The 19,431-nt window shown below is 41.4% G+C and overlaps 1 protein-coding gene across 1 annotated transcript in view; it reads left to right on the top strand.

Moving 5' to 3' along the window:
* The first annotated feature begins 404 nt into the window (after positions 1 to 404).
* Positions 405 to 19,431, top strand: part of efcab6 (EF-hand calcium binding domain 6) — a 94,292-nt gene continuing 75,265 nt past the window's right edge. Inside the window, exons 1-7 of the mRNA XM_080190828.1 lie at positions 405 to 561; positions 1,590 to 1,807; positions 3,847 to 3,941; positions 6,120 to 6,186; positions 7,912 to 8,048; positions 9,878 to 9,996; positions 14,198 to 14,328. Coding sequence (XP_080046954.1) covers positions 423 to 561; positions 1,590 to 1,807; positions 3,847 to 3,941; positions 6,120 to 6,186; positions 7,912 to 8,048; positions 9,878 to 9,996; positions 14,198 to 14,328 — 906 coding nt within the window. The 5' untranslated portion in view covers positions 405 to 422. The remainder of the gene's footprint in view (positions 562 to 1,589; positions 1,808 to 3,846; positions 3,942 to 6,119; positions 6,187 to 7,911; positions 8,049 to 9,877; positions 9,997 to 14,197; positions 14,329 to 19,431) is intronic.

Below are 19,431 nucleotides of genomic sequence, written 5' to 3'. Positions count from 1 at the left end.
CAAATAACCAGCTCCTTGGGCACTGGCAGAGACAAGTAACCAGCTTCTTGGTCACTGACAGTTAACCAATTTCCTGGGCACAGACAGGTAACCATTCCCTAGTCACCAGTGGGGACAGATAACCAGACACTGGGCTTCAGCGGAGACAGGTAACCAGCGATAGGGCACTGTCAGCATCAGGTAACTGACTTAGTGGGCAGGTGGGGAGAAGTAACGCTCCCAGTCAGGGGTGAGGGAGATAGCATGAAGGCTGGTAACTAGTATTGAAAACAGAGTGGGAGCAGGTTAATGTCACACATCACAGAGATAGATATCGGTCTTCTGTGAAAATAATAGATGATTTGCACTTGCATGTTGTTATTTTTACATGCTGAGCCTTAAATCTTGGGATTACAGATTGTTGTTTCAAGTATTTAAAAAGGATGGTTGGCTCTTCCCCTGACTTGAGGTCTCTATGCCTGGAGTCTCATGGAATGTCACTGACTCCAAGACCCCAATCGACACAGGGGAGGATCTCATCACGTAACTCCAATAGTCGAGCTTCACTGCAATCATCTTCAGGTAAAAGGACATGGAAATACATGGCATAAAACTAATAAATATGCTTTATCTTAAGATTTTTATTGGTCTATTGCTGTATTAAAAACATGGACTGAATATTTCAGCTATCAGCAATATTGCTAATGTTTGCAAAATGTAACCTTATTTTTTCCCATTTTGAAATCTGCCATCCTGGGCTTATGTGGATGAATGAGATCATTAATTAGTGTTCAATTATAGCAGTTTTGTGTACTAGGCTTATGCTCATTAGGAATTGGATTGAGATTTATTTCACACCACACCCCTAAAACCAGCAGACAAAATGAGAATTTGACTCTGTTATTCTGGGCTGGATTTGAGATGGAGGGTTCATGCCTAACTGTCTGCACTGCCAATTCCCTGTGTTTGCATTGTTTCGCTTCCCTTTTTTTGGTGTGACGAGGGAGAACCAAAGAACAATCGTACTACAGAATCCTACAGTGCAGAAAGAGGCCATCGGGCCCATCAAGTCTCCACCAACTCTCCATTAGAAGATCTTACCCAGGCCCTCCCTTTCACTCTATCCCCGCAACCCTTAATATGATTAACCCATATCTTTGGGCACTAATGGGCAATTTTATTATGGCCAATCCACCTAACCTGCACCTATTTGGACTGTAAGAGGAAACTCATGTAGACAGGGGAAGAACGTGCAAGCTTCACACTGAGAGTCACCCAAGGCTAGAATTGAACCCGGGTCCCTGCTGTGAGGCAGCAGTGCTAACCACTGAGCCACCATCAGTACTTGTCAGTGTGGCTGCATGAAAATCAGGTCATCATGTCTTTCAGTTTGGTTTATATAGTTATACAGAGTTGAGACATGATGAAGTTGCCAGTTTTGCAAATACAGTTTCCCCTTGATGGATATTTTGATAATGACACTAATTCATATTTGTCAGTATTTGCCTATGTTTGCGTGTTGTCTTGTTCAAGGCAGATTAACTGTCAAAATGTTGTTCTTTTGTATTGCACTCCAGTTGTTTAAATTTAATTTGTAATCTATTTCTTAGGCTCATTATACTCTGAGTCAGATCTGAGTTGTTCTATTACAAAAATTGAACACATTCTTGCTGAGAGAGCCAAGGAAAGAGAAGCTGACTTGAGAAGAGCTTTCTATGCTTATGATGTGGACCGAAACCTAACAGTTACCAAAGGCGAATTCCGCAGAGTAATTGAAAAGTTTTTGCTGCCTCTTAATGCAAAACAATTCCAGGATCTACTTGCGAAGGTAGTCAAGGACTAAAAAATTTTAATGCTTGGATTTAGTGCAGCCAAGAATTTTATTACTATTATTATCATTTTTTTTTATTATTCCTGGTTGATTTAAAGTGCTATTCCATATAGTAGATGTACTCCATATGGGTGATATGCCAAGAATTTGCATAATTAATGTGGACACACTTGAGTACAGTCAGTACTTTGCATGTTGTGAACAGCTGAAAGGACATGCTATTTCATATCATTGACCAATTACAGCTGCATTGAAATTCATACTACTCAGTTGTGTGTTAGGCAGAAAGTCTTTTTAGCTTGATGGTGGCATCCTGTGAAGAATACCACTTGTGCTTGTTACTGGATAGTCGTAGCAGGAAACAGGTAACTTCACCTGTTCCTCAAATCTTTGAAACAACTTGTCCTCTCAGGGTAATCTGAGGTGAACTGGGCAATTTTCAGATCCGAAAGTGGCAACCTTAGGCCCAATCATGAGTTTGCGCATTAAGCAGCAAGCAATGATCTGATCAAGATAGCTATTTCCACAGGATAGCTTTGCTTGTATGGTAAGCAAATGGTTTGGGCCTTTTTTAAGAAGGCCAAGTTTATAGTGTGTGTAACTGTAAGAATTCTAATACATATATTGACCAGTGAAGGTAGGCTTATGGAGAGTAGTACAGAACCCCGTAGCAGATTTCTCAGTTGCACATGAAGGAAAGGGAGCTTGTTTGATTGTTCCACTTCACAGGTGAATTTGCATGCAGGATTGAGTCTACTAAGGTGTGTAAGGAAATTCTTACATGCAACTGCAAATTCAAATATAGTAAATATCTTATCTACAAATTGGAAATGTGCAAGGGGGATAAGGTTAGGAATCATTCCACTTAAAAACATGTTTTTCGTGAAAACCAGATATTAGTAAGAGCTGGGCCTAGAGGGGGTCCCATGGCTATTAATAGGATGCTGAGTCAAGCCAAAAAGGTGTTTTGCCTACCACACAATTGAGCAATGTGGTCTATGGATTTCGGTGTTAGTGTGATGCCACTTTTGTGGACCATTCATCCCAATGACTGGTTGATCATATCAAACCTTCAGTTGTTCGCAAAAGGCAAATGACTGACCATACTCAATCAGCCGATGCTTACAAAGCTCAGAATACAGTGTCCAAAATTAGATGTGATTATGTGATTGGACAACACTTATTAAAGATTAAAAGTCAGGCTTGGTGTGGCTCACTTAAATTTACTGGGAACTAAATATATTCAAATACAATAGCCCTGTCCTTTGCAGACAGAAAGAATATGTCCACATAGTGAGCCTTATTCAACTAAACAAAAGCCTGGGGGGCAACCATTCCTGGCTCATTCTCCATAGCATTGCCTTGACCAGCTAGAGTCAACTTACCTGGTTTGATTTGAAATAATATCTTGGCCATTACCTTCTGCCTAGTATATTCCCCATGGCAACATTCAAGCGCTTATTGGATAGACGCATGGAGCACAGAATTATAAGGAGTGGGATAGCTTGATCTTGGATTTGGACATAGCTCAGCACAACATTGAGGGCTGAAGGGCCTGTACCGTTCTATGTTCTAACACTTCTACCAATCGGAGTCCACTTGCCAAACAAACAAGCAGCCCTTCTCATGCAGTATAAATTGTTGTTCCCTTTAGATTCGGTATTCTAGTGATTCTGTCCTGATGAATGCAAAATAAAAAGCTTTGACAACGTGCCTCTTTTTTTCCAGCAATAATCAGGATATGTTCTACCAAGTGGCCGTGATAAAGTTCTGAAGAATGTAAATTGTTTCACAGATAAAGCAAATTCTGAATATAGTTGTAGAAATAGAGATGGTTCTGATCCATTACTTTGCATTAAAATGTAGAATATTGAACACCTGGTTGATTACAAAGTCAAACATTTTAAAATGGGCTTCTTCTCCCCAAAATCAGATCATCCTTTTGCAGTTATTTTCTAGTAGTGGTTATTTCCTTGTAGTGAAAGTGAATTTTGTGTTTATCTTTTATTATAAAATATATTCCTTGTTTTTTTAAGCTTCCCATCAACAGTGATGGAACAATTTCTTACATGGTATTTCTGGATAAATTTTGTGCAGTGGATGGATCCCGAGTAAGAAGTGCAAACACAAGGTTTGTACCGAAAATGAAAAGACAAAACTGGAAATACGATATAAAGAAGTGAAAAAGATGGCCAATGTCTTTTCGGATGTACACACTTCACTCTGACGGATTGCACGTATCCGAAATCTCAAAAATTACCTTTTCTCTTTAACTATGCTAATTGACCAGTTGCAGATTTCCAATATTTTCTGATTTATTCCAATGCCCGCCGATACTTAGGACAGGAAAATAAAAGTAAAACTCCATTTAAAAAACATAACTTTATGAGTGTCTGTTTAATAGTATTTTTCACTGGGCATTTAATGAAGGAGATCTGAAAAGAAAATATGAGGTTAACATAAGGTACAGGAGTGGGAGTGGGCCATTCAGTTATGAAACCGCAAATGTTTTGTTTCTTTTCCTAGCCAAGGTCGCTGCAACTCATTGTGCGGTCCTACTAATACCACAGGTGAAATCAACTAGCCCACCATAGATCTGATATGAACTTGAGATCTTTAAGATTTGTATTAACACATTGCACATTCAGTAATTAATTTATCAACTGGATCAGCAAATTTGCTTCATATGATACAGTCTTACAAACAAAAGAATCCAAATTAGTACAATTAAAAAGTCTAGCCAGTATTTAGACTGTCAGATCTCAGTAGTCTATCCTGTGACTAAATGAAATAGTAATTTTTACACTATTTCTGTAAATAAAGAAACGATCCCTTTAGTCATAACAAGACTATTTAATTGCAAGTAAGAAATTTATTGGCTGAGTAACTGATTAAATTCAGCAAGATCTTTGCAGATAGTACAAAGTTGGTTTCCTTTGGAGATACACTGTACACACTCAGAAAGTTTATAAAGGAATATTGTTGCTCAGGCAAAATGCTCTTCCTGATTTCCCAAAAATACTGCAAGCAGCTGTAGGTTAGGTCTCCCACTAACCCCAAAAAACTTGCCTACCTGCATGCCTACCCAATTGGTGTTTACAGTTTCTTGATTTCGTGTAGATGAGGCCAGCAGCAAAATATTGGTCGTGACCAATGTAGATGTGATCATGCCACCCTATTCACATAAAAACAGCATTGCCCCAATTTTCCTTCATTAATCTTTTCATCAGCCAGTAACATTTTAATAAGAATAGCATTTCAGTCACACTCACCAGGTTTGCAGGCCGTAAAGCCTATGGAAGTATATAATCTGAACACTGTTAACTGGAATTTACTTAACTATTACTTGATGCTAGATTTTTTGATGTTAAGTTTCACAATTTAACTTGTGTTTTTCTTTCCTGTTGCATATTATGTGCAAATGTTATTTTGGAAAGTTCTGTCCGTTCCCAAACATACTTCTGCCACACAGTACAGTCCATACCTGTTCTAAATAATCAAACATGCTTTACCTAGATAAAAGCAAAATACCGCTGATGCTAGAAATCTGAAATAAAAACAAAATGCTTGAAAAAACTCTGCAGGCCTGGCAGCATCGGCAGAGGGTGAAGCAGGACCATAACTTTATGGCTCTGCAGTGTTGGACTTTGGGGGGACACCCCAAAAATTCCTTTTGGAAGTTCCCAGATAAGGCTTTATGAGGCAATTGCCCAGAAGTGCTAACTTAGATTCCCAGCTGGCTCTCTTCTACCTTTATAACTCCACCGGGAACACCCCTCCCCCCCTCCACCGCCTGCCACTCCCTAGACCTCCAGACACCAGGGGATCCACCCCCAATTCCTCCCCCAAATTGACTAGCCAATTTCCATCCACTTGCCTTCTCCCTGGCCTGTTACTTAAACTGGGTCCTTTAAACTTTATGACAGCCAGTGCAGTAAAAAATGTTGTGTGGCCTCCTTGAGTTTTCTGGAGTTGTATTATGCTGTGGTCTTTGAGGACTCTTTTGTTGCAGGTCCCAAGCAGCTCCAGTCAGCAGAGGTTTCAACTAAGCTTTCAAAAGCAGCTAAGTGTGTTTTATACTCTTGTAATTCCAATGGGCCATGACTTTACGCTGCTGGGTGGAAGCTATGACCCAAGTTTTGAGTCCATATGATTTTTCTTTCGACCTTTACCTGGGTACTGCTGACCATTCTTGTATTCTGTAAATGTTGTTTATAGCAACAGTTGTATCTTTAAACAATGAACTGGATTTCTTTCACAACACCAATTAGCTGTTTGCCTGTGTGTCTATTCTACTTTCTTTCTCCAGGAGCAGTTCCATTTTATCCAATTGCAATTTAACATTAAAGCAAATTGAGAATCATCTCAGAGAAAAGGTGAGATATCCCCTGGTATGTGGCTAAAGTCGAAAGTAAATTCCACAGTTAATAATGATAAGATCCCACCAATGTCCTTAAAGGTACCTTGTACTGCTAAATAGACCTTGTACACCTGGTTGGACAAAGGCTTTTAGGGAAGAAACATGATGAACCCAAAGATAAGAAAAATGCTACTTTTACCAGAGAAAAAGTAAAATTTCATCTGAATGATCCCCTTGGGATCAATCATCCTTATTAATTCAGTACTAAAGCATGGAATTACGGATAGATTGGTTTAGCTTTTACATTGCCCTTTATTTTACAAATTAGTTGGGGCATACATAAGCGCCACAGAAGTTTGGGGGATTGTCACTTGTTTATGACTCAATACTTCACCGAACCTGAGCAGGGTAATGATTTTATAACATAATTTCTTAAAAGTCTACATTGACTCTTTGCTTCCCAACACTCAGGTCTACAGTTGAACCGTGCATATGGTATTTATTGGCTATTTACTGAGCATTTACTGTTTACTGAGCATTTCCCTTTTGAGACTCAAACAACAGTACAGCATAGGAACAGGCTCTTTAGCCCATCAAGCCTGTTCCTGTGCTGTATTGTCCTCTCAGTCTTGAAGGCAGCCCATTGGGAAATTTAATTCCACAATGACAATGATCTTTTGTTTGAATTGACAAATACTCTGGAGAAAAATGCATAGAGTGTAGTTTTCTAACTTAGATGTGAGCTTATCCAAGTGACTGCACATTCACAAAATCACCGTCTCTTAGCATTGGTTCACTAATGCCCTCTAGGGAAGGAAATCTGCTATCCTTACCCAAGATAGCCTACAAGTGACTCTAGATCCACAGAAATGTGGCTGATTCTTAATTGCCCCCTAAAATGGTCGAGCAAGTTGCTTCAAGGGCAATTAGGGATGGGTAGCAAATGCTCACCCTGCCAGTGATGCCCACATCCCATGAAAGAACAAAGGAAAAAAAGTTAGATTGACCACCTCATTCAGAAATAGCAACGTTGAACTGTTCAGGTTGATTTAGTGCCAGATTCTTGCTGCTTGCAATATCCATTCAGACTGGATTAGAAGGCGGATCCGCAGCTCAGTGCTAACACTTTCACTTCTTGAATCAAAATATTGTGGTTTCAAGTCTAAAGACTTGAGCACATAACCTGTGCTGGTACTTTAGTGCAGTACTGAGAGAATGGTGCACTGATGTAGGTTCCAGCTTTGGACAAGAAATCAAATTGAGGCCACCTCTGCCCTCTAAGATGGATGTATGTATATCCCAGTGGTGAAGGGAAAATGCGCTGACTCATTTTTGTAGTAAGATTGCACAAATCCACAACTAATTAATCTATAATTAATTGGGCGGCACAGTGGCATAGTGTTTAGCACTATTGCCTCACAGCGCCAGGGACCTCAGTTCCATTCCTGGCTATGGTCACTGTCTATATGGAGTTGCACGTTCTCCCTGCGTCTGCGTAGGTTTCCTCCAGGTTCTCCGGTTTCCTCCCACAGACCAAAGATGTGCGGGTTAGTTGCATTGGCCATGCTAAATTACCCCTTAGTATCCGAGACGCATAGGTTAGAGGGATTAGTGGGGTAAATATGTGGGGTTATGGGAATATGGTCTGGGTAGGATAGTTATCGGTCGGAATCGATGGGCCAAATGGCCTCATTCTGCATTATAGGAATTTTATGATAATACTTTTATTTCTCTAACTTAGATTTCAAATAATTTAAAAAACCTCATCAGAGCCTTTAAGTTGTTTGATTATAATAAGGATGGTCACATTTGGTGCTATGAAGTTCGAAGAGTTCTTGAGAGCTACTGCTTTCGAATGACAGATTCTCAATTTGAAAGGTCAGTACAAGCAGATGCACTACTTTTGACTGTTCTTTGATTTGTTGACATTCCATTGTAATCCAATGCAAAAGTTGTTAAATTGCAGATTTTATTGAATGCAGTAAGAAAATGTATCTTTTGCCATATGCATGATAGAATATATAGCCGTTAGTAATTGCAAGGAAGTGATATAATCAGTTTTATATGTTACAACAGAAGAGTAATGAATACTGAAAAGGACTATGACATTGAAGACCAACTCATTGCTTTGAATGGACTGAGAATAATTTGATAATATTATAATGGACTATTTATTTTATGTTGATCAGAAGTTGGTTGTGCTAATTCCTTACTGCATTAGTGAATAACAGTTATTAGTTACTCCACCTTCACCATTGACAATAAATGCATGCTGTTTAAAAAGTATATAAAAAAAGAACAGAATATGAGCAAGGCACCAAGATCTTAGCATGAGTCAGTGTCAAGAAAAGGATGAAACTTGTAAATTTTGGGTTGCTCTTCAGTTTTAATGGTTTTCAAATAATGGTGAGATTTTCAGGCCAATGGCCGATGGTGGGATCTGGTCCTGCTGACGCGTCTCCCCCTGCTGCGGATCTCCCATTGACAGTAACAGGACTGGAAGATCCTGCTGCCAGTCAACAGTGGCCACCTCCCACCACTACGATACATGCCGTGGGATCCTGAAAATCCTGCTATATATCTCTTGGCAGGAATAAGTGCTACACCTTTCTAAGAATTGTTAATGCATTTGTGTTTTATCTTACCTAACTGATAATTTTTTAACTTTATGTAACTGATCATTTTGTTCTCAGTGAAAGAAGATAAAAAGATTAGATTCCTGATTTCAATGGCAAGATCTGTTCCGAGGCCTGTAACAGTGTTACTCTCGACATTATGAGTGCTGAGTGTAGTCTCAGCTTCAAAATTAAGAAACTAGCCAGTATTAATTTTTTCTCTTCCTCAAGTAATGCTGTGGGATCTTAAACAGCTGTCTGAGAGGCAAGGGGCCTCAATTTAATTTCTCATCCAAAAATTCATGCTGCACTGAAGTGCCAACTTAAGTTATGTGTTCAGGTCTCTAGACTTAAACCTACAACATTCTGACTCAAGAATCGAGGGTGCCATGTCTTTCCTGGAGGTGAGTTCAAAGTCAAAGGGGATGCAATGTGATTGGGCAGAAGAGTGCAGGATGGAGACCCCACAGCCTTTCCACCTCCTTATGACCTTGAAGGCTTGCAGGCAACTTTCCTGCCTGTAGACCAGTTGAGACCCTTAAGTGGCTAAGGGCCTCATCCTGCTACTGCTCTTGTTAATTCGCTAGCTCACCTTGCAGGGAGGCACTCTGAGCCTGATCAAGTATGCAGACATTTGGAAGCCACCTCCTGTCCCCCCTCTCCTTTCTCCCCACCTCATCTTGCACTCTATACTACTTGCAGACCAGCACGCCCCCCTTCCTCACCAGCTAATCCTCGAACCTCTGGTCAGTGCTACTTTCACCACCCTGGCCAGTGTGCGCCACCTCCGCCCCTACTTACATGACACTGGAGGAAATGGCCAGTACATCCACTGGCACTGCCAGACTTGCAGAGGCCTCTGATTGGCCAGTCCCTTTCAGGGGATGATCTTCCACTGTATTGAGGCCTTAATTGCATATGCGCTGCCCAAATAACTACCTAATTGCACTAAAAATTCAGGTATCATGTGGAAAGGTGATGCTTAGTTCCACCAGTTCTTCAACTAATTGGCAGGATCCTGTCACCACAATTAAACTCTGCCTGTTGATACATCTTGTAAATTTTACTGACCAAGCTATTTATTTCCATCAGGCTCTGTTCTCGATACCACCTTTCTAGAACTGGAACAGTGAATTACAAGCAATTTCTGGAAAAACTGGGCATATGTGTTGAACCTTGTAACAAACATATTTCTGAAAGTGTGGCACAAGGTATGGTCTGAAGCTAATAATGTTGTTCACATAAGTTTGTAACTGTAAATCTATCATTAGTCTAACATTTGTCATGCGGTATTTTGTATCTCATCAGATTAAGTTTAAATGGCTAAATAATACTTGCTCATCCCTAGCTGCCCAAGGGCAGTTGAGAATCAACTACTTTGCTGTGGCTCTGGAGTAACATGTAATCCAGACCAGTGGGGACAACAGATTTCCTTCCCTAAAGGCTATTAGTGAACCAGGTGGGTTTTTCCGACATTGACAATGGTTTCATGGTCATCAGTAGATTCTTAATTCCAGATTTTTTTATTGAATTCAAATTGCACCAGCCGCCGTAGTGGGATTTGAACCCAGCTCCCCAGAACATTAGCTGAGTTTCTGGATTAATAGTACAATGATAATACCACTAGGCCATTGTCTCCCCATAGAACTCTTGGTCAAACAGGTAGGTTTCAAGGAGTGCCAAGGTAGGAAAAAGATATTGGAGGAGTTAGAGTGGATTAAGAAATAAATTTCAAACCTTTAGGCCTTGGTAGCTGAAGGTACAAATGCCAGTAGTGGAGCAATAAAGTTTAAGGATGCTCATGGGATCAAAAATGGAGAAGTATTAATTTAGAATGGAGTTGAGGAGGAACTTCTTCACTCAAAGGGTGGTGAATCTCTGGAATTCTCTGCCCGTTGAAGTGGTGGAGGCTGCCTCGCTAAATATTTTTAAGACGCGGGTTGATGGGTTTTTGATAAGAGAGGGGATTAAGGGTTATGGGGAGAGGGCGGGAAAGTGGAACTGAGCAGTGACAGATCAGCCATGATCTTATTGAATGGCGGGGCAGGCTTGAGGGGCCAGATGGCCTACTCCTGCTCCTATTTCTTATGTTCTTATGTTCTGGGATGGAGGAAATTCCAGAGATTGAGAGGGCCAAGGGTAAAAACTGATTTGAAAACAAGGGTACAAATTACAAAATAAAGTCAGTGTCTTAATCAGGAGCCAATTAGATCAACAATCACAGAGCTGATGGATGAACAGGATGTGGGGCAAATTAAGAAGTCAACAGCAGAGTTTTAGATTGCCTCAAGTTCACAAAGGGTAGAACATTGAAAGCAGCCCAAGGAAGAGTTAAAATAGTTAGGTCCAGAGGTAACAAAAACATGGATGAGGGTTTCAGCAGCAGAAAAGCTGCAGTGGAGCAGAGTCAGGTAATTTTACAGAGGTGGAACTAAGCAGTCTTACTGATGTTGCACATATATGATCACAAAGACAGTTAAGGTTTCTGCTGTTCTATTGAAGAAACGACAGTTAAGGGGAGGTGGTGATGTATTATCACTGCACTAGTATTCCAGAGACCCAGTATATTGCTCTGGGGAACCAGGTTCAAATGCCACCATGGTAGATGGTGACATTTGAATTCAATACAAATCTGAAATTATAAAACAAGTCTAAATAAAAACATTGCCAATTATTGTAAAAATTCATCTGGTTCACTAATGCCCTTTAGTGAAGGAAATCTGCTGTCCCTTACCTGGTCTTCCCCACGTGTGATTCCAAACCCACAACAATGTGGTTGACTCTTAAGTGTTCTCTTACAGAAAATTAGGGATGGGCAATACATGCTGGCCTACCCACTGACATCCACAAAGCATGAATGAATAAAAAAAACAACAGAGGCCGGTTATTTAACCTTCAGGAGAGACTGAAACCTAATAGTTTGGGCCATATTTCTGTATCAAACTACCAGCTAAAGAGAATCATTGGCTGAGATTTGCTAGGAATGCTGTGTTAACTGGGAGGCCATTTAGATTATGGTTTGTGGGAGGTTCAGGGCAAAGTATCTGCATAAGTAATTTTTCTAACTCCTCCACACTTCTTTTGCCAGCCAGCTTGTGGTTTGCTCGCTGTTCTCCACTGGAGATTTATTACATTTAAATCCAGACAGGAAATGTCTTCAGACTAATCAATATCACAGCCAAATTCATTCATCTACCAAACTTTCTTTTTAAGATAGTGACCTGAAGTAAAAACCCTTGTTGATTTACAATTGTTCCCTATAGCCAAAGAGAACTTTGCTCTTGTCTGATTCCATCTTTGACTTAATACAAAACAGGGCGTATTGGGGAACCATTAGAATATTGTGCACAGAGAATCCAGTTGAAGAAGCACTATATTAATGAAGAACTGTTTCTCAAAGATTTTTTGTTTGGAAAGAGAGAAGATCCAGGAAACCTTTGTATTAATTTCGATAGAAGGATGCTTTGCATCATGCCTTACAAATTTGCTAGAGTTCTTTGATGAAATGACTAGGAAGGTTGGCAAGGGCAGGGCGGTAGATGTCGCCTGTATGGACTTCAGTAAGGCCTTTGATTAAGTTCCACATGGTAGACTTCTCTGGAAGGTTAGATCACAAAGAATCCAGGGAGAGCTTGATGGTAGGAAGTAGAGGGTTATGGTAGAACAATGCTTGTTGGACTGGAGACCTGTGACTAGTGGTGTGCCTCAGGAGTCAATGCTGGGCCCACTGCTGTTTGTTATCTATATCAACAGTTTGGATTAGAACGTACAAGGCATGATCACTAAGTTTGCAGATGACACTAAAATAGGTGCTATTGTAGATAGTGAGGAAGGTTATCAAAAATTGCAGCAGGATCTTGGTCAGCTAGGGAAGTGAGCCGAAAAATGGCAAATGGAGTTCAATACAGGTAAGTGTGAGGTATTGCATTTTGGAAAGTCAAATCAAGGTAGGACTTTCATGGTGAATGGCAGGACCTTAGGAAATATCGTGGAACAGAGGGGTTTTGGAGTTCAGGTGCATGGTTCTCTAAAGGTGGAGTCACAGGTAGATGGGGCAGTGAAGAAGGTTTTTGACATGCTGGCCTTCATCAGTTAAAGCACTGAATATAGTTGGGGGGGGGAAACGTGATTTTATAGAGGTGTATAAGATCATGAGAGACATGGATAGGGTGAATGCCTTTCTCCCAGATCTTTTTCCCAGAGTTGGGGAATCGAGAACTAGAGGGCATAGGTTTAAATTAAGAGAGGAAATAATTAATCGGAGCCTGAGGAGCGACTTTCTTACACAGGGGGTGGTATATATGTGGAATGAGCTGCCGGAAGAAGTGGTTGAGGCAGGCACATTGACAACAATTAAACGGCATTTGGATAGATACATGGATAGGAAAAGTTTGGAGGGATATGGGCAAATAGGGTTAGATGGGCTTTTTGGTCGACATGGACCAGTTTGGGCCAAAGGGTCTGTTTCTGTACCGTAAATTCTATGATTCTATGCCAAACAAACGCAATGTGACTTTGACTTTCAACATGCTCATTGTTATGTCTATTAAGGAAAAGGAAATTTTCCCGTGCTTTTTAATTGTGATGCTGGCTGATCCCTTATTTTTGTTTTGTGCTGAATGGCAAGAAACTGATGGAGCTATTGTCCATGGATGCATACCCCAGTATAAGCTACTACATCTAGGAGGAAGCAAACTGAAAGGAAAAATTAAATCGCCTATAACAATATTTGTATGGCATTTTCAATGTAGTAAAGCATCCTAAGGCTCTTTCCAGACAAAACTTGACTTTGGGCCAAAGGAAAAGTACTAGGATGGTGACATAAGTTTTAAGGCTCTTTGGAGAAAAAGGCAGAGATGTTTGGGAAGGACCTCCAGCGCGTCAGAGTTAGATAGTTCCAGGCCATTAGTGCTGGGACAAAGAAAGTAGAGAGTACAGAAAAGACTAAAGTTGGATGAATGCAGAGTAGGGCTAGAGGAGAAAACCAAAATATTGTGGGCCCAAGGCCATAAAAGAAATCGAGACAAGAACGTGAATTTTAAAATTGAGACACTGGTTGACCAGGAGCCACTCTATGTCAAATTGCACAGATAGTGCAATGGGAATGATGGGAGTTTGGATATGATTGGGAAAGATTTGGATGAGCAAAAGTTTATGGATAGTGGAAGATGTGAGATTGGCAAGGAGACCATTAGGCCAGTTGGGTCTGAGTAGTATGGCTGATGTGAGATTTGCAAACTTTGGCTAAATGAGACTGCCAAATGACAAAATTGCAGAAACATTTGTCCCATATTTCATATTGGCCATCCTTCACCTGAAGTACACAAATTTCCCTGATTTTTGATAGTGAGAACATTAAGTAAGTCATTATTTTCAAAATGTCTGTATTTGTTTAATTGTGGTTTTATGAAGCAATGAACTGGACAGATGGTTCTCCAGATCAAGAGAAGCAGCGAAAAGTCCATCGACCAGTGAGTGAGGAGTCGACAAAATACTTAGAAAGGTTATCCATGGATGAAATTGATTTGGCTGTACGAAAAAAGGTACTTTTGTGCATCAGTTCTGGTGTATTTCAATAAACATAGCAAGTGGATGCATTTGTGAATTTAATTAAACCACTAGCTTAATGTAAATAATAACAGAATGACTATGAGACAGTAATCTAGGGGGCAATTCTCCCATCCCACTGCGCTAATTTTTTAGCACAGCAGGTTGAGAGATTCCCGTGTTGGTTGATTCACGAGATCCCACCCTAATAGTGTCTCCCAGCACCAGATTTCCTGCGACGTCAGCTCTATGCCAGAAATCAGTGGGGAGACGCCATGACCATTTAAATGGTAATTTTAATATAACTTAAATTAATTCGCAGGCCTGAGACTGAAGTCTCCAGGCCCACTAGCATCCCTGCCAACCGCTCCTCCCCCTGCCCCCGCTTCACCAGAATTAGAGTGAGTCACTCCAGCTGAGATTATAGTACCTCCACACTAATGGGGAACTAGTGGCCCAACCCCTCTGCAGTGAAGGGAGTGGGGGGGGGGGGGGGGGGGGCGAGGCAATCGTGGCCTCCCAGAGGATAGGGTGGCAGGGGTGCCCCCTGGGTATTGGCACATTGGCAGTGCCAGCCTGGACCCCCATCACTGCTCAAGGGGCAAAGTGCCAGTGCCCAAGGGGCACCTTGGTACTGCCCATCAGGCATGGGGTAACACCAAGGGTGTGGGGCCAATGTGAGGGCTGGCGAAGCGGCCGACCAGCAAGTGGGAGGCCAGCAGTGCAGAGCTAATGTGCATGCACCAACCTCAGCGCTGGCAGATCAGCGTATGCATGGTGGCCCGTTCAACACTATGCTGCCGGCCTCTCCAGCAGGAATAGGCCTCATCCACTAATTTTTATTGATATACGTGCTAGTGACATCTGCAGTGTAAGATTCTTCTCCGAACTCCAACTGAAAAATACAGTGTGAATTACTCCAGTTTTTAGAATTTCTTTGGGAGAATTCCAACCCTAATATCTGTTCAGTGCAGTGTAGTGATGCATGGCTGTTGTAGCGACAATGGGCTACTTTTAACCCAGCAGTAGTGCTAATGCTGCAATATGATGTAGGTGGAAATTACAAATATAATCATCTTTGGAGACAGAATACAGGAAACAAACCAGTGTATAATGTTGGCAAAAAATAAATAATTCGCTTGGCTTTCAATTTGTGTGTCATATTTTGTATTTGCTATTTTGTGTTGCATTATTTTCCCTTATTATTAAACTCCTTGTTCATTTATTTACTTTTTAGCCCATTACGTTAAATTGCACCATTGAAATTGGTTACTGGCATTGATATTCATAATATATATTGTTCCAATTCATAAGCAAGAATATCACTGCACTCAAGTGAAGACCCATGATGAGATTGTATGCAAACCCAAAGAAAATTATAATTCACCATACAAATTATGTTATCTTAGTAAATTTGGAAATTGAAGGAAAAACTGTCTTAAAAATGAGAAGAACATAAGGAATAGGAACAGGAAATAAGAACCTTTTGAACACCTCTGGCATTTACTGAGATCATGGCTGATCTACTTCAACACCATCTTCCTGCGCTATCTCCAGTTAATGTTTGTAATGTGTAGAAATGTGCAAGTTTCATTGTGTGTGCTGTGAGCATTTACTTACTGAACACTTATTTCAGTATTGTTCTGCTGTTTTTGTAAACTCTGGCCCTTTCTGCTTGTATAGGCTTAAGATTTTAATCACTGTTCCTTCCTTCCATTCTCTGATCATCATTACCGTGATCTATTGCATTGTGGTTTTCTGTTTAATTTACTCCATCTTCCCCTACATGTTTGATATTCTGATTGATCAGCTTGTAATTTAGTACCTAGCCCCTCTCACTCTATGCAGAACCTCTTTCCTAGTCTTAACTATGTTGTTCTTACCATGATAATTAGATCCTATCCCTTCCACCTTGCCTGCCCTGAGCAGATATCCTGAACCCTGACTCTGGGAAGACAGTACAGTATTCTAGATTTTCACTTTCGGCTGCAGCCAGCAGCCCTGACTATGCTGTCCTTGTTTACCACTATATCTCTTTTAACTCACCCCACTTGAATGACTTCTTATACCATAGTGCCATGGTCAGTTGGCTCTCATTCTTGTTGATATAAATTGCATGACCCTCAAACTTGTTGCTCACTTACAAGGGCTGAGGCTGTCCCACTCCCACATTCTGAGTCCACTTATCTGCCTGTCTCACAGTCACGCCATCCTGTTTTTGGTGGGTGGGAAAGTGGCAGGGAAGAGAATTGAGGGGCGTCCCAAAATGGCTTTTACATTGACGAGATTCTCCTTATTGATTGTCCTTGTCCCCCCACCAATGACATAATGGGTGTGACATTGTGGGACCTGCCTCTTTTTTTATTTGGCAGAGTGTTTGAAAATATGGCCCACAATGTGGATCTCTTAGAGTACGAGCTCCCTGATTAAGGCTGTAATGGCTTGTCCAATCAGGGAGCCCTGCCTTTATATATAATGTGGAGTGTTAGGGTTACTGGAACTCCAGGTTAATACTCTGTATGAGGAAGTACCTGGCTACAAGGGAGCGAGTTATCTTAGATCTGGTACTGTGTAACGAGGCAGGTAGAATTAGGGATCTTCTTGTGAGGGATCCTCTTGGGACGAGTGATCATAGTATGGTTGAATTTCTGATGCAGATGGAGGATGAGAAAGTAGGGTCCTAAACCTATGTCCTCTGTTTGAACAGAGGGGAGTATGATAAGATGAGGGCGGAATTGGCGAATGTAGATTGGGGACGCAGATTGGTTGGTAGGACAGCTGAGGAACAGTGGAGGATTTTTAAGGAGATCTTTTTCGGTACTCAGCAGAAATATATGCCGATGGTAAAGAAGGACTGTAAGAAAAAGGATAACCAGCCGTGGTTATCAAAGGAAACAAAGGAGAGTACTAAATTAAAAGCTGATACGTTCAGAGTGGCTAAAGCTAGTGGGCAATTAGAAGATTGGGAAAGATTTTAAAAACAACAAAGAATGACTAAGAAAGCGATAAAGAAAGGAAAGATCGAGTATAAAGCTAAACTAGCTCTTGTATAAAAAATGATAGTAAAAGTTTTTACAAATATATAAAGAAGGAGAGACTGGCTAGAGTGAATGTTGGACCCTTGGTGGACGAGAGGGGGGATTTAGCGTTGGGTAATGAGGAAATGGCTGAGGCTTTAAATAAGTTTATTGTGTCGGTCTTCACGGAGGAGGACACAAATAGCTTGCCGAATATTAAAGATAGAAGGATGGTGTGAGATGAGGTCCTGAATGCAATTACTGTCAGTAGAGAGGTAGTGCTTGATAGACTAATGGGACTGAAGGTAGACAAGTTCCCGGGACCAGATGGAATGCATCCCAGGTTTCTGAAAGAAATGGCAGAGGTGATAGCAGACGCCTTAGTAATTATTTATCAAAATTCACTGGAATCTGGGGAAGTGCCGGAAGATTGGAAAACAGCTAATGTTACGCCGCTGTTTAAAAAAGGTAGCAGACAAAAGGCAGGGAATTATAGGCTGGTTAGCTTAACATCAGTAGTTGGAAAAATGCTAGAATCCATCATCAAAGAGGAAATAGCAAGACACCTAGAAAAGAATGGTTTGATCAAGTAGATGCAGCACGGATTCGTGAAGGGGAAGTCGTGTTTAATGAATTTATGGGATTTCTATGAGGATGTGACTACTGCGGTAGACAGAGGGGAACCGGTGGATGTGGTGTTTTTAGATTTCCAGAAGGCGTTCGATAAGGTGCCTCACAAAAGGTTGCTGCAGAAGGTTAGGGTGCACGGAGTCGGGGGTAAGGTATTAGTGTGGATTGAGAACAGCACAAACAGGGCCTTCGGCCCACGAGTTGCGCTGATCACATCAACACCTATCTATAACCCCCAATCCCATAAAACCCCATATACTCATCCAGAAGTCTTTTAAAAGACCCTAGCGAGTTCGCCTCCACCACCACTGACGGCAGCCGATTCCATTCACTCACCACCCTCTGAGTGAAAACTTACCCCTAACATCGCTTCTGTACTTTCCTCCCCGCACCTTAAACCTGTGTCCTCTCGTAGCGACCATTTCAACCCGGGGAAATAGCCTCTGAGAATCCACCCTATCTATTCCTCTCAACATTTTATAAACCTCTATCAGGTCGCCTCTCAACCTACGTCTCTCCAGGGAAAAGAGACCCAGTTCCCGCAACCTAACTTCATAAGGCATGCCTCCCAGTCCAGGCAACATCCTTGTAAATCTCCTCTGTACCCTTTCAATAGCTTCTACGTCTTTCCTATAGTGAGGCGACCAGAAGTGAAGATTGGTTATCTAACAGGAAGCAGAGAGTTGGAATCAATGGGTGCTTTTCAGGTTGGCAGTTGGTGACTAGTGGAGTGTCGCAGGGATTGGTGCTGGGGCCTCAACTGTTTACCATTTACATAGACGATCTGGAGGAGGGGGTTGAGTGTAGGGTAACAAAATTTGCTGATGACACGAAGATGAGTGGAAAAGCAAATTGCATGGAAGGCGTGGAAAGTCTGCAGAGGGATCTGGATAGGCTAAGTGAGTGGATGAGGACCTGGCAGATGGAGGTTATCCACTTTGGTAGAAATAATAGTAGGAGGGATTATTATTTAAAGGGTGAAAAGCTGCAGCATGCTACAGTGCAGAGGGACCTGGGGGTCCTTGTGCACGAACCGCAAAAACCCAGTCTCAGGTGCCGCAGGTGATCAAGAAGGCAAATGGAATGTTGGCCTTTATAGCGAGGGGAATAGAATATAAAAGCAAGGAGATCTTGCTGCAACTGTACAGGGCACTGGTGAGGCCACAGCTGGAGTACTATGTGCAGTTTTGGTCCTCATATTTGCAAAGGGATATATTGGCCTTGGAGGGAGTACAGAGAAGGTTCACCAGGCTGATACTGGAGATGAGGGGGTTAGCTTATGAAGAGAGATTGAATACACTGGGTCTGTACTCGTTAGAGATTAGAAGGCTGAGGGGGGATCTTATTGAGACGTACAAGATAATGAAGGGGCTAGATAGGGTAGAGGTAGAGAGATTCTTCCCGCTTAAAAAAGATAGCAGAACTAGAGGGCACAACCTCAAAATAAGGGGA

Source organism: Carcharhinus amblyrhynchos, chromosome 6 (genome assembly GCF_965287045.1).
Source record: "Carcharhinus amblyrhynchos chromosome 6, sCarAmb.v2.hapA, whole genome shotgun sequence".
In the NCBI taxonomy this organism is placed as follows: Eukaryota; Metazoa; Chordata; class Chondrichthyes; order Carcharhiniformes; family Carcharhinidae; genus Carcharhinus; species Carcharhinus amblyrhynchos.
This window is presented reverse-complemented; position numbering and strand designations above follow the sequence as displayed.